This window comes from Moschus berezovskii, chromosome 11 (assembly GCF_049115385.1).
Source record: "Moschus berezovskii isolate FMDL1 chromosome 11, NW_MosBer_1.0, whole genome shotgun sequence".
NCBI classification, from domain to species: domain Eukaryota; kingdom Metazoa; phylum Chordata; class Mammalia; order Artiodactyla; family Moschidae; genus Moschus; species Moschus berezovskii.
Genome location: NC_142470.1, coordinates 6,242,174 through 6,263,391, shown reverse-complemented (window position 1 = coordinate 6,263,391; position 21,218 = coordinate 6,242,174). Strand labels below are relative to the sequence as shown.

Here is a 21,218-nt window from a genome sequence, read left to right as displayed (position 1 = left end):
AGGCAGGAATCTCAGCAGGGAGCCTAAAGCAGCCTCTATCTCTCTCTCCTCTTTTCTCAGATGGCTCCCAGAGCTGGGGAGTTAAGTTCTGGCTTTTGGTCTCCATGTCAGCTCTAGATTAAAGGATGGGGTGGGGTGGGGGAAGGATGTGGTTTGGCAGGGAAGGGGGGGATTTGCTGGCCCCCACCACCACCTTCCAGGTCTGGAAGGCTGGAAGTTTGATTGGGAGCAAGACACTGGGTTTGGAGACGTGGAGGGTGGCGGGACCTGGGGGTCCCTGGGCTTCTTTCAGCTCAAGGAAGAGGGAGCCAGAGGCTTCCAGTGTGTGGGGGTGAGCCGCAGCTGCCGCGCGCACAGCTGAGGACGTGGCTGGATGGTCCGACACCCCTCTCCCCTGGGATGTGGCAGGGAGCCCGTAACATGATGTCACTGCCGCCCTCCCACCCCCAGCGCTGTGCTCGGAGGAGGTCTGGCCCATTGTCTCACCCTCGGAGTATCTCTGAGGGGGATGAGGGAGAGGGCAGCGCAAGGGTTCCCCACAAGCCTGCGATCACCCAGCAAGGCACGGACGGCCCGAGACTGACCCCGCGGGTCACTTCTCAGACGTTTTCCCTGAAGTGACTCCAAGCGCCAAGGAAAGACTATGTGTCACCCCAAGACCAGGGTCAGGCGGGAGGAGGCACTGGTGTCTCTGATGAGGGTCCCCAGAGGCTCATCCGAAGCTGTGAGATTACATGGAAATCTCTTATTTTATCTCAAAAATGTGTGTGAACTCTGTTTTCACAGCCATGCTCCAACTAGGCTGATTTTTAAATAAAAAAAAAAAGGCTTCCCACCCACAGCTTGTGAGTAAAACTGACCCTGCAGGAGAGGCGAGCCATGCACAGCCCTCCCAGGTCCCTGGAGAGTCCCATCTGGGGAGCATTTAATCAGATTTGAGAGCTGGTTTGACTTCTCTGTCTCCCACACAGTTGACGCAGTGGTGGCACAAGCTGTAAAACCCCCACAGGTCTTCATGGAAGGAGCTGGCCCTGCCACGTGCTTGTGCCAAGGGCTTCCCACTTCCCATCTCTCACCAGCAGCTCACCACAACTCGATGAGGTCACTAATGCCATTAACCCATTTTACAGAGGTGAAAACTGAGGCTTAGGGAGGTGATGCCCCCTGTTCTCAGTGGCTACCAGATGGTGAAGCCAGAGATTGAAGCCCTGCCTTCTGGCCCCTGGGTTATCCTTGTGGGTCTCTGTGTTGCTAGATGTGTCGAGGGCAAGCTCATGGTGGGAGGGCAGGGAGGAATCCTGAGTGCTGGTCCCTGCCCACAGGAGCCCCCCTGGTCAGCATGCCCCCCAGGATCCACGGCTACCTACACCAGCCCCTGCAGGTCTCCTGCTCTGTGCACAGTGCCCTCCCCTTCCGGCTACAGCTGCGGCGGGACGGAGCCAGGCTGGGTGAGGAGAGGCTCTTTCGGTGAGTGGCTCAGGGCTGCCCATTGTCCCCAGTCCCAGGGCTCCTGGGGGGCTGATGCCCTGGAGGGACCTAAGGGGGGGGGTGGATGGCACACCTGGGACCTTGGTCGTCCTGCTGGGCACCTCCCAGCTTGGCCAGGGTTGGGGGAGAGTAGGTCCCTGAGGCTCCCACCACTGCTGGGCCATCACTCCTTGGAGGAGCCATAGGCCTTCCTCAGATTCTGAAAACTCAACCCGTGAAGGCCTGGTTCTGTGCTGGTCAGCGCTGGAAGGACCCTCTGAGACCTTCCCTCCTATGGTTGGAAGCCCGGGGCTCAGAGAGGGTTAGGGCCTTTCTCAGAGTCACACAGGATATCATTGGGATTTGCATGTCCTTAGCTGCCTGTCTTTTCTTACCAAGTCTCTGAGAGGTTTGGGGGCCTCTTTCTGAGCAAGATTCAGGGGGTCAAGCCCCCATCCAGAAGCCTGGATGAGGCTGGGGGACCCTGATAGGGGGCAGTGCAGTTGTGTTTCTCCAGCTGCCCTGTGTTTGCAGGGAGTCAGGGAACAGCAGCTGGGAGATTCCACGGGCCTCCAAGGCCGAAGAAGGCACTTATGAGTGCATGGCAGTCAGCCGGGCTGGGACTGGACAAGCAAAGGCTCAGATCGTCGTCACAGGTCTGTCCCCTTGGGCCCATCCTGACTCTTCCCTGTAGGAGTCCCTCCCAGGCTCTCTCTATCTGTGGGTGAGTGTGCCAGCCAGCTGCTAGGGACCGTCCATCATCCAGAGCCTGATGCCCACACTGCACCTGCCTGCTTGCCTCCGGTTTGGACTGTCTGCCCCACAAATGGCCTATGGTTGCAGGAAGGTTGAGATCCCCAGCTCGGGCTCTGCCTCCCAGTCCCCAGCCTCAATCCCACCCTTGACTTCTTGGTCAGCCCCCAGACCCTTACAAGGGCCACCGTCCACCTTGTCCCCAACCCTGAATGCCTCCAGGTCCTTCCACCATGACAGCATTGAACTCAGGAAGGTTGGAAAAGCCACAGATCCTCTTACAATGAAATTGGCTTTATTTTTAAAATAATGAACCTAAGCTGCCTTGATGGGCTTTCCCAGTGGCTCAGTGGTAAAGAATCCGCCTCTCAGTGCAGGAGACATGGGTTCAATCCCTGGGTTGGGAAGATCCCCTGGAGGAGGAAATGGCAACCCACTCCAGTATTCTTGCCTGGAAAAATCCCATGAACAGAGGAGCCTGGCGGGCTACAGTCCATGGGGTCGCAAAAAAGTCGGACACCACTTAGCAACTAAAGAACAACAAAGCTGCCTGGAAGAAAAGGGGCCCAGTGAACATAGAGGAATCAGTCACTCTGCATTCCTAAACTCACTCAAAATCACTCATGCTCCCTGTAAGAAGACTGGAAAATATAAGCCAACAGAAAGATGGAAATGACCTGTGACCCCTCCACTCTAGAGATGACTTTGACAGCATTTTGCTTTACTTCTTTTTGGACCTTTAACCACGTGTGCATTTTAAGAAAAACAGGATAATATCCTACCTACTTACAACAACCTGATCTGACGTCTGGAGCCAAATTTCCCCATTGGACACCATGGTCATTGGCATGTGAACCTAGCTTTTTCCCTCCAGGTCCTGCAGACCGTCCCTGATTCGGTGGTCTCTGAGCTGTCACTTCTTAATGGTTTTTTCTTACTGAGAGTGTGGGTTTCTAAGGTCTTTCTTCTTTGGGGGCAGTGGCCTTCCTTAGTCCACTTTTGGGGGCTGTTTATACAGAGAATAGATCTGTACTTGTTATTCTTTTCCAGTTGAGGGTGATTTCCAAGACTTTATCCACCAGTGTGGAATTATTGGGGCTTCCCAGGTGGCTCAGCGGTAAAGAATCTGTCTGCCAATGCAGGATAAACTGGCTCAATCTATGGGTCGGAAAGATCCCCTGAAGAATAAAATGGCAACCCTCTCCAGTATTCTTGCCTGGGAAATCCCATGGACAGAGGAGCCTGGCAGGCTACAGTCCATGAGGTCACAAAAAAGCCAGACACAATTTAGTGACTGAGCATGTACGCTCGTGAAATTATTGCTTCAAAGGGTGTGAAGTGTGGGTTGTTTGTTTATTTTAGTTGTTACATCATGTCTGACTCTGAAACCCCATGGATTAGAGCTCACCAGGCTCCTCTGTCCATGGGATTTTCCAGGCAAGAATACTGGAGTGGGTTGCCGTTTCCTTCTCTAGGGGATCTTCCCGACCCAGGGATTGAACCCGCGTCTTCTGTGTTGGCGGGTGGATTCTTTACCACTGAGCTACTGGGAAAGCCCGGAAGAATGGGCTAACTCTTGCTAAATTTTGCCATTGGCTGGTGTATGGAAATCAGGCGTGCATGCATGCACACACACACACACACACAGAGCCCCTGGGGGGGTGTGAGATGGCCATGGGGTGGCATTGTCCGGGCATGGTGAGCAAATGCTGGTGAGCTGCTCTGCTGGGGGAAACAGTGGACTCTGGGGTCTGGACACCGCCAGAGTCTGCAGGATGTCCCCCCCCCTGCCAACCCCTCAGTGTCTCCTGCGCTCCTGTGCCTGCAGACCCCCCGCCGCAGCTGATCCCTGTCCCCAATGTGACCGTGTCCCAAGGAGAGACTGCCATCCTGTCCTGCCTGGTCCTGAGTGAGGCCCCCTACAACCTGACCTGGGTCCGGGACTGGCGAGTCCTGTCGGCCTCGACGGGCAGAGTCACCCAGCTGGCCGACTTATCCCTGGAGGTCAGGAACACCACCCCCAGCGACGGCGGGCGGTACCAGTGCATGGCCAGCAACTCCAATGGAGTCACAAGGGCATCCGTCTGGCTCCTGGTGCGAGGTGAGGTTGCTCACTACCTGGCATTTCTCCAGAAGCCCATCCGTCCATCCCTCTGCTCAGACATCAGCTCTGGCAGGCAGCATCAGCCTTTCCAGAGTTTTCTCAGCCTTCAGAGTAAGAGGATTCTGTAGCCTCCCAGCCTAAGTGTAGTGGTTCAGCACTGTTGGGAAGTTCATCCTCATATCTAGCCTCAATTTCTACTGCTGTTGGCCAAGTCAATTCCACTATGTCCTGTCCTCTTTCCAGGGCATTGAGCACATCCATTGTCCAGCCCTCTCCATATGCAGGGCAGAGATGGGACACCGGAAACCTCTGGAAGCCCAGAGATCAGATGTGCTCAGCAGGGTTTGGGTAGCACTGACCAGCTGAGGGTGGAGGAGGCAGTGAGAGGAAACACGTCCAGAGGGTTAGTGCCTGGATTAGGTACTCACCTGGGATTTAGGTCCACAGGATTTAGACGGATCCTGCTCCTCTAGGGAACTATCTCCCCCAAGCGTAAAAGTGACTGTGTTGGAACAAATTTCACTCTTGTGCCAGTGACTCTGGATTGGCTGCTTAGAGTGTGTTGAGAAATATTCTGAGGCCATATCGAGGCTGCTGGTATAGGAGGGGCTCAGCTCAGAGCAGAAATTCAGGGAGCTCAAGCCTCCCACCAGGGGCTATTGGGAATTCAGGTCCCTGTGTGGCCTGGGGATGTGCCTGGGGGCTGCCTGGTCAACCCCGGTTCCCCGAGAAGCTGCTCCTAAGGATGCAGGTCCCTCAGGGCCCTTTCTTCCTGTGTCTCCGCTGTCCGTGGCTGCGGGGAGGAGCAGGGGGCCCAGGACTGGGTACCTGGGTCAGCATGGCTGCTCCGACAAGCTCTTCCCCACCTGTCCACTCCTTGAACTCTAGAGGCCCCGCAGGTGAGCATCCACACCAGGTCACAGCACTTCTCCCAGGGCATGGAAGTGAGGGTCCGCTGCTCAGCCTCCGGATACCCAGCACCCCTCATCTCCTGGAGCCGCGAGGGTCGCGCCCTGCAGGAGGACAGCAGGTGAGGGCCTCAGGGACCTATCTGGGCCTCAGTCTTCTTAACTGTAGCAAATGGGGGCGTGGCATTTGCCCTGCCTTCTTCCTGATGATGTGAGACTCAGGAGCAAGATCATCTGGGAAACATAGCGATGCCTCATGTGGGCTCTGGAGTCAGGCGTTCCAGCTGCAGAATCCGGCAGACCTGTGCTTGCATTCTGCCTCTGCCATTCAGGCTGTGTGCCTCTGGGCAGGTCACCTTACCTTTCTGAGCCCGATGAATGAAAAAGGAACATAAAAAGTGATGAACCCACAGCCTGAACCCACAGTGGAGCAAGCAGTCAGTGTAAAATGGCGTCACCAGTGATGTTGTTAATTAATCTGCTTTTAATAATGACTGGGGCAACCCCTTGAGACCCAACCTAACTGGCCCCTTCCTGTTGAACACGTTTGGTGGCATGACTCCAGAGTCCGCGTGGATGCCCAGGGAACGCTGATCATTCAGGGGGTGGCCCCAGAGGATGCTGGGAGTTACAGCTGCCAGGCTGCTAATGAGATTGGCAGAGATGAAGAGACGGTCACCCTCTACTATACAGGTACGTCGGTCAAGGGCACCTGCAGAAGAGGGTCCCCAGTCCTGCCTCCCCCAACTCCCTTTCTCCCTCTCGTCCACAGATACTTAAGGGTATCTACTGTGTGGCAGACACTGGGATACAGTAGTGAACACAAGGTCCCCGTCCGGGTAGAGGGTATATTCTAGTGTAAGCAGATAAATAAGGTACTTTCAGGTGGTAAAGGTGTGGGACGAGCACAGAGCAGCATGGTGTGATGGAGTGATGTGTAGCCTGGCGGAGGAGGAAATGTACACACAGGATCAAACCCTTGCCCCAGACGGGAATGGGAACAGCATTTCAGGGAGAGAGATGGGGTGGGGCAAAAGCCTCGAGGTAGGAATGGCCCTTGGGGTCCCCAAGGGGCTGCAAGGAGCAGGAGGCTGGCTGGAGTCAGGGGCCAGGGAGTGGCAGCCAGCCCCTGTGGTGCATTTTAGAACCTTGTAAGATTTCACCTTTGACGCCAGGTTCAAAGAGGACAGTTTAAAAAAAAAGAGTGTAATGTATGTCTGACTCTCTTTGCCGCAAGCAGAGACTACCACAATGCTGTGAATCAACTATACTTCAATAAAAATTATCTTCAAAAATTATATATAAGAAAAAGGAAATATATATTAAAGTGTTCAGAGGCAAAGGGATATCATATTTGGAACTTATTCTCAGCCTTTTGGAAAAAAAAAGAATACAGAGAGAATTCAGTCATGAAAAATGAAACGAATATGGCAAAAATGTTAACATCTGGTGATATGGGTGAAAGGTACATGAGAAACCTTTGTATTATTCTTGCAACTTTCCTTTGTGAAATTACTTTAAAATAAAAAGTTAAAAAAAAAAAAAAAGAGGACAAGAAAGGAGTTTAGTCCCGGGAGTAACTGGTTTTCTAAAAACCGGCCGAGGCTGCATCTTTCTGGGGGTGACTGTCCTGGTTGGTGGCAGGTGGGGAGGAGGCAGGTGCTCAGCCCCACCCGGGCCCCTCTGCCCCTCCCCCAGCTGGGGAAACTGGCGCTGTTGCTCTAGGGAGTCTATGGGTTGGTCCCCAATTCCCCATCTGCTCCCCACACAGACCTACCATCCGTGTCGGCTGTAAACGGCGTGGTGCTGGCTGCCGAAGGGGAAGAGGCGGTGCTGGCATGCGAGGCGACCGGGGTGCCTCCGCCCCGGGTCATCTGGTATCGAGGTACATGGATTGGGTGGGGAGAGGGGCCTGCAGAAGGGGCCTGCGGGGGGCCCTGGAGGATCAGCTCTCAGGACGGTTACAGGGGGCACTCAGAATGGGGTGTCCGGGGAGAATGGACCGTTTCAAGCAGTCCCCGTCACCCCTGGCCCAGTATCCATATGACTGATACAGACTGGCTTTGTGATCAGGAGCAAGATTTAGAGCAGACCAGGTTTGAATTCTGGGCCCCGTGAGTGGCCTCAGACAAGTGGCTTGGCATCTGTGAGCCTGCGTCCTTAACTGGGAAATCAAAGGCAGCTTGTTTTTTTCTAACGTTTCTCCTATTTATCTGCCTGCATCAGGTCTTCATTGCTGCACATAGGCTCTTTAGTTGAGGCAGGTGGGATGCTGCTCCCCGACCAGGGACTGAACCCGAGCCCCTGCAGGTGGGGTGCAGCCCCCCGACCAGGGACTGAACCCAAGCCCCTGCAGGTGGGATGCAGCCCCCCGACCAGGGACTGAACCTGAGCCCCTGCAGGTGGGGTGCTGCTCCCCGACTAGGGATTGAACCCGAGCCCCTGCAGGTGGGATGCTGCTCCCCGACCAGGGACTGAACCCAAGCCCCCGCAGGTGGGATGCAGCCCCCCGACCAGGGACTGAACCCGAGCCCCCGCAGGTTGGGTGCAGCTCCCCGACCAGGGACTGAACCCGAGCCCCCGCAGGTGGGATGCAGCTCCCCGACCAGGGATTGAACCCGAGCCCCTGAAGGTGGGGTGCAGCTCCCTGACCAGGGACTGAACCCGAGCCCCTGCAGGTGGGATGCAGCTCCCCGACCGGGGATTAAACCCGAGCCCCTGCAGGTGGGATGCAGCTCCCCTACCAGAGATTGAACCCGAGCCCCTGCACTGGGAGCTAGAGGTCCCGGCCACTGGACCACCAGGGGAGTGTCTGAGATAGGTTGGTTGTGTGAGGATTAAATGAGTCCATATGTGCAAACTGTTCAGAACAAGCCGGACCGAGGCCTGGGCTCAGGGTCCTTAACGGTGGTGCTGAGGATGCTGTGGTTATCAGAGCGCCAGTAGCCATGCTGAGCGCTCTGTTATGAGGCTCTTCGGAATCAGTGGGTGTGATGAGGATGCTGTGCTTATCAGAGAGCTGGAGGTCGTGCTGAGCGCTCTGTTGTGAGGCTTTTCTGAATCAGTGGGTGTAGAGGGTTTTCCGTGTGTTGGACCCTGAGCCGGAGTTTGAGCAACAGGAGCTGCTCTTGCCCCCACACCAGCGGACCTGGTTCCCGGGGCTCCTACCTCAGACTTTCCAGGGCAGAACCCTGGGCTCCTTCCCAAGCACAGCCCCCTCCCACCCAGCCGCACTCCAGCCTTGGCACCTGTCTGTGATCTCAGCAGAGCTTCACCTTGACACTGACAGGCAGTGTCAGCTCCGAGTTTGAACATTTTGTCTGTGGTCACCAGCTAGTGGCGGCAGAGGCCCCGGGACTCCTTCCTCAGGGCGTGGTCACTGCCTGTCGTGGCCGGGAGCTCTACTAGCCCAGCCCAGGAGCCACCTTTTTAAAGGGGTGTCTCCCAGTGGAATGGCTTCCCAGGTGGCACTAGTGGTAAAGAATCCACCTGCCAATGCAGGAGACGCCAGAGAAGCCAGCTCGATCCCCGGGTCAGGAAAATCCTCTCTGGAGAAGGCAATGGCCACCCAGTCCAGTATTCTTGCCTGGAAAATCCCACAGACAGAGGAGACTGGCAGGCTACAGCCTGTGGGGTCATAAAGAGTCGGACACAGCTGAGCACACACACATACTACCCCTGGAGTGTTATTCAGCCTTAAGAAGGAATGAAACTCAAGTTATACAACAGTGTGAATGCAGTTACTATTGAACTGTATGCTTGAAAATGATTAAGATAATAAATTTTATGACTTTCTTTTTTGCCACAATTAAATTTTTAAATTTGACTCCTATAACAAAGAAAAAAAAATCTGAAAAAAAAATCAGGCCCATAGCAGCTATTGGGTAGAAATTTCCCCCTACTTCTAATTGGCCAAATGAAGAAAAAAATCTTTTATCTGTGACATTTTCAGAGACATTTGCTCTAATATGGGGTAATGATGTGAGAGTTGGACTGTGAAGAAAGCTGATCGCCGAAGAATTGATGCTTTTGAACTGTGGTGATGGAGAAGACTCTTGAGAGTCCCTTGTACCGCAAGGAGATCCAACCAGTCCATTCTAAGGGAGATCGATCCTGGGTGTTCACTGGAAGGACTGATGCTAAAGCTGAAACTCCAATACTTTGGCCACCTCATGCGACGAGTTGACTCACTGGAAAAGACTCTGATGCTGGGAAAGGTTGGGGGCGGGAGGAGAAGGGGACGACTGAGAATGAGATGGCTGGATGGCATCACCGACTCTGTGGACATGAGTTTGAGTGAACTCCGGGAGTTGGTGATGGACAGGGAGGCCTGGCGTGCTGTGATTCATGGGGTCGCGGAGAGTCGGACACGACTGAGCGACTGAACTGAACTGAAGTAGTAAAAACTTAAAAGAAAAGATAAAAAATTTTCTTAATTTGGAAAAAAGGAATGCAATTTTGATACAACATAGATGAACCTCGGAGAAGGCAGTGGCACCCCACTCCAGTACTCTTGCCTGGAAAATCCCATGGACGGAGGAGCCTGATGGGCTGCCGTCTATGGGGTCGCACAGAGTCGAACACGACTAAAGCAGCTTAGCAGCAGATGAACCTTGAAAACATGATGCTAAGTGAAATAAGCCAGACACAGAAGGACAAATATTATATGATTCCACTTAATTGAGTGGGATCTCTTATAAGAAATGCCTAGTATGTGCAAATTTAGAGACAGAGAGGAGAGAGATGGATGCCAGGGGCTTGGGGAGGGGGAAACGGGGAGTCAGTGTTTAATAAGTAGGGCTTCCATTTGAGAAGATGAAACAGTTTTGTGATGGATCGTGGGGAGGCACCGATCCTGCTGAATCTGACGCTCAGTGCTTAAAACGGTGAAATCTTGTCTTATGTGTATTTACCACAATTTTAAAAACAAAAAAAAATTAAGTTGTAAAAAAGGTTCAAAATCAGGGTGCTCCCTCAGGCCTTAGGAGCCTGGAGGGGTGGGAGTCAGGGAACAGTAAGAGAAATGAGAATAAGGGATCAGAGAGGCAGAACTGGGGGGGATGGTGGGGGGCTTCCCCCAGAGCCGACCCAAGCCTCAGTCTGCCCCTGAGCAGAGGGCGGGGACCCCGGAGGGAGACCCAAGCCAGGCGTTCTTGGGTAGTAAGCCTGTCCCATGCAAGGGGGCAGGCTGAGACTCACTCTTGGCCAACAGAGGACTCAGAGAACTGGACTCAAAAGAAAATTTTTAAATTGTGGTAAATTGTGCATAACATTTCCATCACCGTCTTAATCATTTTTAAGTATATTCACATTGCTGTACAACCATCACCACCACCCATCTCCAGAACTCTTTTCATTTAGCAAAACGGAAAGTCTGTACCCATTAAGCAATAGGGGTCCTGATTGCGGAGTGGGGGGTCTTTACCTCACCCATACCCCTCTAAGGTCCCAGCCTTGTGGAGCTGCAGGAACCCGGGGTCAGGAAGGCAGCCTGATCCCCGGGCCTCCTGTGGCAACCATGGGCACCTGCCTAATGTTGTCTCATCTTTGGTCCAGGGGATCTTGAAATGATTCTGGCCTCTGAAGACTCCAGCTCTGGGATGCTGCGGATCCCGGTGGTTCGTGAGAGGGATGCTGGCATCTATACCTGCCGAGCTGTCAATGAGTTGGGCGACGCCTCTGCAGAAATCCGGCTGGAGGTTGGACGTGAGTGTACACCCTGTCCCCACCTGTGCCCCTGCCACCTGCCCTATTTCTGAGCAGGGAGGAGAGAATGCTACGCTGTAACCTGCCAGTGGGGAATTTGCATCATTTGAATCCAGAGCACATGGGACAGGGCTTTTAGAGGGAGATGGTGTATGCGTTACCACTTGCTGTGTAACAAATCGCCCAGAAACTCTGTGGCTTAAAACAGTGAGCATCTATTGATGCACAGTTCTGTAGGGTTAGGATTCTGGTTCTGACTCAGGGTCTCTCACGGGAAGGCACTTATTGCATTGGTCAGGGATGTGGTCATCCACCCTACGTTCATTTATGAGGCTTTTGTCAGGAAGCCTCTGTTCCTTACCCATATGGTCTTCCATGGAAGGGTTCTCATGGCATGGGTTTTCCTAGAGGAAGTGGGTTGAGAGGGATAGAGAGAGAGAACCCAAGATGGAAAAGTTTAGTCGCTCAGTCGCGTCCAACTCTTTGCGACCCCACAGACTATAGCCTACCAGGCTCCTCCGTCCATGGGATTTTCCAGGCAAGGGTACTGGAGTGGGTTGCCATTCCCTTCTCCAGGGGATCTTCCTGACCCAGGGATCGAACCCGGGTCTCCCACACTGTAGGCAGACGCTTTACCATATGAGCCACCAGGGAAGTCTCTGAGCCACCAGGGAAGTAAGTCTTTACAGCCAGTCACAGTCTGGCTATAAGTGACATACCATCACCTATTATATCCTGTAGGTCACATGGACCAACCCTGGTATTGGCGGGTGGGAGAGATCCCTCAAGGGTGAGAGTCCCAGGAAGCAGGGGACATTGCCCACCATGGAAATAGTTTGGTTCCAGCTTGGGCATCGTCATCCCTGAGACCTGAGTTCCAGTTTTGTCTCCATCACTGACCATCTATATACTTTGGTCAAGTCATTGACCCTCAGTTTCCCCATCTGTAAAATGGAGCTGAGGGCTTCCCTGGTGGCTCGGCAGTAAAGAATTTGCTTGCAATACAGGAGAAGTGGGTTCGATCCCTGGGTCAGGAAGATCCCCTGGAGAAGGAAATGGTAACCCATCCCAGTATTCTTGCCTGGGAAATCCCATGGACAGAGGAGCCTGGCAGGCCATAGCCCCTGGGGTCACAAAAGAGTCAGATACAACTTGGCGACTACACAACCACAAAGTGGAGCTGACCACACTCCTTCCTTTGTTGAGTGGCTGTGAGGATTCAGTGACATCAGACACATAACGTTTGGCACTGGGTTTGGCCCATCATGGGTCTTTAATAAATGGAGAAGTGATTATTCCCCTTTTACAGATGGGGAGTCTGGATTCTTCTGTGGCTGGAACATGGCATTGGCTGTGATTGCCATGAGGTCTTGATTCCAGGCCTGGATCCAGGGCACTGGGAATTGCTCGGAAGTTGTGGGCACAGCTCCTTGGCGTGCCGAGCTGGAGCGGATGGGGCTCTGAGGGTCGGCTGTGGCCATGACGGGAAAGACAGGTGCTGAGAGTTTGGGGGAAGTGCGGAGAATGGGGAATGGGCTTGAACGGGCCGGGTGGGATGGCCAGGGGCTCCCCAGGGAGGCTTGATCAGGAGGGTCTGGCCCTGGGGGAGAAGGTGCCATCCTACGCTTGGGGATCCTCCCACGCTTGGGGGTGCCTTTCGTGTTCATTCATCCGTCCTCCAGCACGCCGTCGCCATGTGGCCAGGCCTATGCCCAGACCCTGGGTTGGGAACAACTGCATCAGCCCTTGTGTTGTCCTTGGTGCCAAGAAGAGAGACAGTAAACAGACAATTAGAATGCTCAGCACACTGAGTAATTGGAAGTGGCATCCGTGGGGCCTGTGCCCAGAGAAGGGGGCTAAGCCAGCACCAGAGGCCGGGAAGGCTTCTTGGAGGAGATGATGTCTAAGCTGAACCCAGAAGCAGTTAGGTGACGAGCTGCAAAAAAAGATCTTCACGACCCAGATAACCACAATGGTGTGATCACTCACCTAGAGCCAGACATCCTGGAATGTGAAGTCAAGTGGGCCTTAGGAAGCATCACTACGAACAAAGCTAGTGGAGGTGATGGAATTCCAGTTGAGCTATTTCAAATCCTAAAAGATGATGCAGTGAAAGTGCTGCACTCAATATGCCAGCAAATTTGGAAAACTCAGCAGCGGCCACAGGACTGGAAACGGTCAGTTTTCATTCCAATCCTAAAGAAAGGCAATGCCAAAGAATGCTCAAACTACTGCACAGTTGCACTCATCTCACAGGCTAGTAAAGTCATGCTCAAAATTCTCCAAGTCAGGCTTCAGCAATACGTGAACCGTGAACTTCCAGATGTTTAAGGTGGTTTTAGAAAAGGCAGAGGAACCAGAGATCAAATTGCCAACATCCACTGGATCATCGAAAAAGCTAGAGAGTTCCAGAAAAACATCTATTTCTGCTTTATTGACTATGCCAAAGCCTTCAACTGTGTGGATCACAATAAACTGTGGAAAATTCTGAAAGAGATGGGAATACCAGATCACCTCACCTGCCTCTTGAGGAATCTGTATGCAGGTCAGGAAGCAACAGTTAGAACTGGACATGGAACAACAGACTGGTTCCAAACGGGAAAAGGAGTACGTCAAGGCTGTATATTGTCACCCTGCTTATTTAACTTATATGCAGAATACATCATGAGAAATGCTGGGTTGGAAGAAGCGCAAGCTGGAATCAAGATTGCCGGGAGAAATATCAATAACCTCAGATATGTAGATGACACAACCCTTATGGCAGAAAGTGAAGAGGAACTAGAGAGCCTCTTGAAAGTAAAAGAGGAGAGTGAAAAAGCTGGCTTAAAGCTCAACATTCAAAAACCTAAGATCATGGCATCTGGTCCCATCGCTTCATGGCAAATAGCTGGGGAAACAGTGGAAACAGTGTCAGACTTTATTTTTCTGGGCTCCAAAATCACTGCAGATGGTGATTGCAGTCATGAAATTAAAAGACGCTTACTCCTTGGAACGAAAGTTATGACCAACCTAGACAGCATATTAAAAAGCAGAGACATTACTTTGTCAACAAAGGTCCATCTAATCAAGGCTATGGTTTTTCCAGTAGTCACGTATGGATGTGAGAGTTGGACTATAAAGAAAGCTGAGTGCTGAAGAATTGATGCTTTGAACTGTGGTGTTGGAGAAGACTCTTGAGAGTCCCTTGGACTTCAAGGAGATCCAACCAGTCCATCCTAAAGGAGATCAGTCCTGGGTGTTCATTGGAAGGACTGATGCTGAAGCTGAAACTCCAAAACTTTGGCCACCTGATGCAAAGACCTGATTCATTGGAAAAGACCCTGATGCTGGGAAAGATTGAGGGCAGGTGGAAAAGGGGATGACAGAGGATGAGATGGTTGGATGGCATCACTGACTCAATGGACACAAGTCTGGGTAAACTCCAGGAGTTGGTGATGGACAGGGAGGCCTGGCGTGCTGCGATTCATGGGGTCACAAAGAGCTGGACACGACTGAGCGACTGAACTGAGCTGACGAGCTGCGGGGACAGTGTTCCAGGCAAAGAGAACAGCATGTACAGCTCTCCCCAAGGCAGGAGAAGCCAGGCAGACAGCGGGGCATCGAGGATGGGGAGGGGCGAGACCGAGGCGGTCGGTTGCCCAGCTGAGGGTCACTCCCGGCCTTTGGCTGGGGAGCCCGGTGGAGTCCGGGCTTTGTCCTGAGGAGGCGGTAAGAGGTTTCGAAGGAGAATGATGTGCTCAGACTTTCCCTGTCTGTGTGACTGGGCTCTTGGGTGGGGTGGGGTGGGTGTGGAAAGCCATCGGGCCTGATGATAAAAATGTAATCAGTCTTCCGTGAAATCTGCCCTGTAGCAAGGCCAGCTCCAAGCACTTTTCATGTACTAACCTGTCGTCCTCATAACAGCGCTTTGCAGTGGGTTCCACTGTATCCTCTCATAGATGGAAAACGAGGTTACGTGACTGGTCCAGGGTCGCACAGCTGGCAGGTGGCAGAATCTGAACCCAGGGTCTCGGCTTTTTAGCCTCTGGACTTGGTCCTGACGCTCCCAGCATCAGAAGGCTGGCCGTTGCTTCTCCACTCTGAGCCTCAGGCTGCTCACCTACACAATGTTTGTGGCTGCTGTGTGAGTGAGAAATAGGACAGGCTTGGACAAGAAGGGCTCTGACAGGTGTCTCTGTGATTAGCCGGTGGGTTCTGGGTAGGCAGAGACGGTGCTCCAGGGACGGCTGCCCTGGGCATTGTTACAAGCGGTCCTCCTCTGTTCTGTGTCTGATTCCTTTTCAGCAAAGCCTTATTTCTTTGGGGCTCAGGCCGACCCGCCTGCCTTATCCTGTTCCTTCACCTGTCAGCCGTTGTTCTGGAGGCCATTTCCCCACATCAGAGGGGCGAGGTGGTGGTCACCCCAGAGGCAGGCATCTGGGGCATGGGGCCACCGTGGCCTCTGGCCTTGAGGTCAGGGATGGGGTGGACTGTGGCCCAACACCTGTGTGTCTGGGGAGAACTGGCCTGGCAGTGGTGGTGGGAAATGGAATTTCCTGTTCATTCGGGTGGCAGCTGTGGTGCAGCCTTCCTGGCCACGCTGCCAGAGCCTTGCAGGGCTGAGAATGGGGGCACTGTGCCCACTTCCTGCTGTTCAGCTGGAAACTGGCCTCCTGTAGGAATTGGTGGGTGAGGGGGAGGTACAGAACGGAGGGCAGCCTTCCCCTGACCTGCCAGGGAGTGCCCGCACTGTGGCCCAGCCTTTGAGGGTCTCTCCCCTCTGGGCATGGCATTTGGATCGAGGTCCAGGGCCTGCTGCTTGTTTGGTCAAGTTATTTACCTTCCTGGGCCTTGCCTTCCTCATCTGTAAAATGGGGCTGCTGATGACAGAGGCTCATTCACAAGGTCCTTGAAAGATTTAATGAGAGTGTGTTTCACTCAGAACTTGATTGAAATAAATACTCAGTGTACAGGGGGCCGGGCCAGGTGACAAGGGCCTGGTGTGGCAGAGTGAGACGGAGTGATTGTCACGTGGTTGGTGACCAGGCTACATGGCCATCCCAGTGCCCCCCGTCCCCCCGAGAGCTCAGTGCTCTTTCTACTATTTTAAAACTGCTCTGACCTAAGTTCCCGTCGTCCTGCTGGTTTCTCTTGAAATGGATGTTCACTCAGCCCTCTTTCTGTCTTTATTCTTAGAACTTTTATTTACTTGGCTGCATCGGATCTTAGCTGTGGCACACAGGATCTTCGTTGCGGTGCGTGGGCTTCTCTAGTTGCGGTGTGCTGGCTCAGTAATTGTGGTGCTTGGGGGTTGTTGGCCCATGGCATGCGGGTTCTTAGTTCCCCTACCAGGGACTGAACCTGCGTCCCCTGCCTTGCGAGGCAGATTCATAACCACCGGACCACCAGGGAAGTCCCCGCTCAGCCCTCTGTCTATGGTCTTATTTTCGCCTCTGCTTCTTATTCCTGACTTGGAAGCCTCTGGTTGCTGGGTGGATGAGCAGGGGAGCTGCGGGTGTGCGTCTATGAAAGCAAAGCCCCTCCGGCCAGCCAAGGGGAGCAGGAGAGAAACACAGCTGGGCTCTGGGGCCAGCATCCGGGCTGCTTCTCTCTCAGGCAAGGGCCCAGAGCCCATGACCCTTTTAGGGCTGCTGGACAGGGCTCTGATTTTAATTTCTTTTGCCATCAGGAGAAAAAAAAAGTGAAGAATAATAAGTAGATGAAAATGAACCCAGCCTGGATTGTGTTTGTCTTTTATAAACAGTCATAAAGTACAGTATAAGTTTTGTTTTTTTTTTTTAAGGAGGAGAGTCATCCTGCACTTCTGGCCAGTGGAGCTGAGGCTCTAGGCTCCACCGCAGGGTCTTTCTGTGGGGAAAGGGGTCTTCCCAGGTGGGGGCTGCGGCAGCCATCCTCAGCTCTGTCTCCTTCCAAGAGACCCTGGAATCCCTCTATAAGCAGGGCAGGGCCTGAGGCCAGCCTATCCCATGGTCAGCCTGCCCATCGGCCGAGTCTTTGGGCTTGGGTCCCCCGCCCTCCTTCTGGCCAGGCTGAGTCAAGACTGATTAGAGCTCTGTTTCCCAAGCTGGCACATCCCCACAAGCTCTGACCCGGGGCTCTGGGCCATGGGAACTGGGAGGGTGGTGGAGGAGACTGGGGGGTTGCAGGGTCTCCAGATGATGATAAAGAACCCTAGAACTTTAAGGTACTAAAACTGGGGAGAATATAGTTATCTCTTTCTGGAGGGGGATCCGAGGTCCAGAGTGGTGAAGGGGTTCATCCACAGGTGTCCAGTGGGGCAGAGGCCATGAAGAGGGGGTGGAGAGGGGCCCTGCCCAGGCTTCAGGCTGGTGGCCTTTGCCCGGGGGTCCAAGTAAGAGGAAGTCATCACCTCTGTCAATGTCACTTCCTCGGAGAATCCCTGGGGGTGGAGGGAATGGCTCATCAGTGCTGGTGAGTCTCAGCTTTGGCCACACCCTCCTGCCCTGCCCCCTTCCAGGCTGGTGGCTGGCATCCTTCACGGGGCAGTTTTCTCTTCCTGGCTGCTTCCGGTGCCCCACACAGAGCTACCTCCCTGCAAATGCACTGCAGCTGTCAGATGATGAGCTTAGAGAGCGTGGCGGCTGCTGTTGTGTCTAGCTGTCTCAGGGCACTCACAGCTCCTGCCCCGGAAACCTCTCAAGATCGAGGTAAACAGGGCCATTCCTGGGAAAACCTGGTGGCTGTGGAACTAGCTCATGGTTCCTCCCTGCAGAGGGGCACCTGAGAGTCTGAGGAGGGGGCTTGGAGCCTGAAAGCAGAGGTGGCTGAGACTCATGGATGGGACCCTGGGAAGGGCACAGGCCTGGCAGCCCGCCCAACCTCCAGATGCTGCAGGACCAGCGTGGGCCCCTCATGGGCCCAGCTTTGCATCTCAGTCTCCTGTCTGCACAGTAAAGGGACCAGAAGACCCCCGGCTCTGGTGTGCAGGGTTCTGGGGTCCCGCCTTATTTGGAGACTCCAGTGATGAGCAGGGAGAAGGCTGCATAGGAGACAGAGTCGCAATTTTAGGAGTGAGATCTGATTCTGGAATTTAGCTGACTGCACCTCTGAGAGAGGACTGAAGAGATGCCAAGTTGCCCCTGAGTACCAATGAGATGCAGGGGTGCAGTGGCTGAGAGCCTGGGTCTTAGCAGCAGCTGGATCTGGGCTCTGATCCCAGCCCTACCATTGACTTTGAACTGCACCTGGGGCAGATGTCTTAATCCCTCTGACCCTCAGTTTCCCCATCTGTAAAATGGGCTTTCAAATTGTGGTGCTGGAGAAGACTCTTGGGAGCCCCTTGGACAGCCAGGACATCCAATCAGTCAATCTTAAAGGAAATCAACCCCGAATATTCATTGAAAGGACTGATGCTGAAGCACCAACACTTTGGTCACCTGATGTGAAAAGCCACCTCATTGGTAAAGACCTTGATGCCGGGAAGAGCAAGATTGAGGGCAGGAGGAGCAGGGGCGACAGAGGATGAGATGGTCGGATGGCATCACCAACTCAATGGACATGAGTTTGAGCAAACTCCGGGAGATGGTGAAAGACAGGGAAGCCTGGCGTGCTGCAGTCCATGGAGTTGCAAAGAGTTGGACACGACTTAGTGACTAAATGACAACAAAATGGGGTGAGAATACCCACTTCGTGAGTTTACTGAGACCATGAATGAAGTCATGTTTCTAAAGTACCACCATCATGCCTGTCACTGAGTAGGCATTTCAGATGCTACCCTTTGATGTGACCTGAAAGTCGCTCAGTCATGTCCGACTCTGCGACCCCATGGGCCACACAGTCCATGGCATTCTCCAGGCCAGAATACTGGAGTGGGTAGCCTTTTCCTTCTCCAGGGGATTTTCCCAACCCAGGGACTGAACCCAGGTCTCCCGCATTGCAGGCAGATTCTTTACCAGCTGAGCTACAAGGGAAACCCAGGAAGACTGGAGTGGGTAGCCTATCCCTCCTGCAGCTGATCTTCCCAACCCAGGAATATAACTGGGGTCTCCTGCACTGCAGGCGGAGCTATCAGGGAAGTCCAGAACCCTTTGATAGTTGCTTACTATTATACGTCAACTGTCCCTTCTTGGGGAGAGAGGTGAAGTTCAGGATTGGGAGGAGAATGGGAAGGAGGGTATGCTATTTAATACCCCACATTTGGGAGAAAAAGCAGGGCTCTTTGGCTGTGGAAGGAGAGGGTCAAGAGGCAGCATGAGAAAAACGGGGACTGAGATGCCTACGGGAGGAGGGAGGTTTGAGTTGGGCCCTGCAGTGTGCTGGGTAGAGCCGAGGAGGCAGGCTCTGGGGGCACCTGGCCCTGGAGCTACCTACTAAGGGTGGGGGGAGGGGAATAAGAGAGCTGTATCCCCAGGGCCAGGGCTTTGCAGGACCAGTGACCCCATCTGAGGCACCCGGAGCAGATACTTGCTTGGATTCTCAGTTGCCGCAGCTGCCAGGCCCCAGTGAGAAAGAAAAGCAACTTGCGGGTGGTGTCTGAGCTTGGGTCCAAGGCTGTCTTCCTCCTTGCAGCAATTTTCCAAGTTGTGTTTATATCTCCCTGGAACTCCCCTGCTCCCCAAGGCCAAGAGGGAAATTTGATGTCATGATTTGGATGGATGGGGGAGATTTCTGGAGAGAGACGGCGAGAACAAAGGGGTGGAGGATTTTCCTCTATGCTGGATGTGATGGGTTCGGAACAGGCCGGGGTCCTTCCTGGTCAGGGGTCTGGGGACAGGGCTTTGAGGGCAGTGCCCAGAAGCTGCAGGAAACGGGGCCTGGACCTGTCTGGAGTTGGGCTGCCTTCTGGCTGGCAGATGCATGGAAAGGATTATAAGTCTCTGTTTGGGGAAATAAATTACTTCTATGCCTCCACTCCCCATCATAAAAATAAGACAATGCTTAGGAAAAAAAACTTTGAAAGAAACACTACAAACCATTAACAGTGGCAGGGACATGGGGTGTGAAGTGTGTGGAACAAAAATGAAGGCTAAACCCTTATGTGATGCTTGAATTTTTTTATAATTCAGGTGCCCTTGTTGACGTCTGTTATCCTGGTGTAATTATTATGATGGCTCTTTTCACTCTCCAGTGTCCCATTTGGACCATAGAGTCTAAGGTCAGGTTATTTATAGGCCTGTTTTGACTTTGTAGTAGAGATTTATATGCTTATTGCAAGATGTTCAATAAGCAGAGAAGGATGTAGCAAAGTAAAGATGAGCTGGAACCTCCCAATGAAGTTGGCTGGGGTCGTGGAAATGGTGGCCAGAGTCCAGGAGATGCGCGAAGAGACACTCTGGTGGCCCAGGAGGAAGGCATGGTGGGGGGGGGTGCTTCAGAGCTGGTGGGGTTCCTGTGGTCAGGCATGACTTGCAGCCCCTCCAAGCTGGCTTCCCGGGAGATGTCACCTGCAGGGGCAGGCGTGTTGCTCCCCTGTATGGGTGAACAAGGTGGGGTCCCCGAGATGCCATGTGGGGTCTGAGGACTTCATCCCTCTGAAGGCTGCTCACTCTGCCTCTTCGTTCCCAGGAGCCCTTCAGGGCTGCACCCTGCCAAGCTCAAGTTGGCCCTGGAGCCCTGGATATGAGTTAGGTTCTTGAGGGAGAGGCTGGAAGAGGGAAATCCCCCAGTGAGGGGAGAGGAGGCAGGCCTCGGAACAGTGCCCTTGGGGCCGAGCGGGTCCAGCCACTGGGCAAGGCTGACTGTCACCTCCCTGCAGATGCGCCCCGGCTGTTGGAGCTGCCCCAGGATGTCACCGTGGAACTGGGGAGGAGTGCCCTCCTGGCATGCCGGGCCACGGGTCGCCCACTGCCTACCATCACCTGGCACCGTGGAGATGACCAGCCTCTGGGGCCCGGGGTGGGCAGCAGGACTGGGTGGCCCGATTCAGGAGTGCTGTTCTTTGAAAGTAAGAGACTGGGGCTCGGGGAGGGTGGGCAGGAGAGACAGAACGGCTTCTGACATCCTAAGCCCCCAGACTGGGCCGCTGGGAGCAGTCCACTGACCCCTAGATCTGGCCGTGGGTCAGGCTGATGTAGGGTCATATTTCAGCCGAGTGACTCTGGTCACGTCATTCCCCTGCTCTGAACCAGTCACATTAGTGACAATGACAGTACCTCCCACCCTGGTTTAACAACAGTCAGCCTTAAGGAGCTGCTGTGGGAGTAATGCACGTAAATCCCTTAGCACAGTGTCTGACAATGTGCTAAGCGTCGTATGAAGTGTTGTATGTGATAGCCATCCTCCTCACCATCAACACCACCATCGCCACCACCGTCACCACC

General features: G+C 53.6%; 1 protein-coding gene across 4 annotated transcripts in view; it reads left to right on the top strand.

The window, feature by feature from the left end:
* HMCN2 (hemicentin 2) overlaps positions 1–21,218 on the top strand; it is a 173,898-nt gene that overhangs the window by 41,460 nt on the left and 111,220 nt on the right. For all 4 annotated transcript variants that reach the window (XM_055399540.2, XM_055399542.2, XM_055399541.2 and 1 more), the window contains exons 9-16: positions 1,323–1,467; positions 2,002–2,123; positions 4,049–4,321; positions 5,213–5,354; positions 5,798–5,925; positions 7,004–7,117; positions 10,789–10,938; positions 20,654–20,842. In XM_055399540.2, coding sequence (XP_055255515.2) covers positions 1,323–1,467; positions 2,002–2,123; positions 4,049–4,321; positions 5,213–5,354; positions 5,798–5,925; positions 7,004–7,117; positions 10,789–10,938; positions 20,654–20,842 — 1,263 coding nt within the window. The remainder of the gene's footprint in view (positions 1–1,322; positions 1,468–2,001; positions 2,124–4,048; positions 4,322–5,212; positions 5,355–5,797; positions 5,926–7,003; positions 7,118–10,788; positions 10,939–20,653; positions 20,843–21,218) is intronic.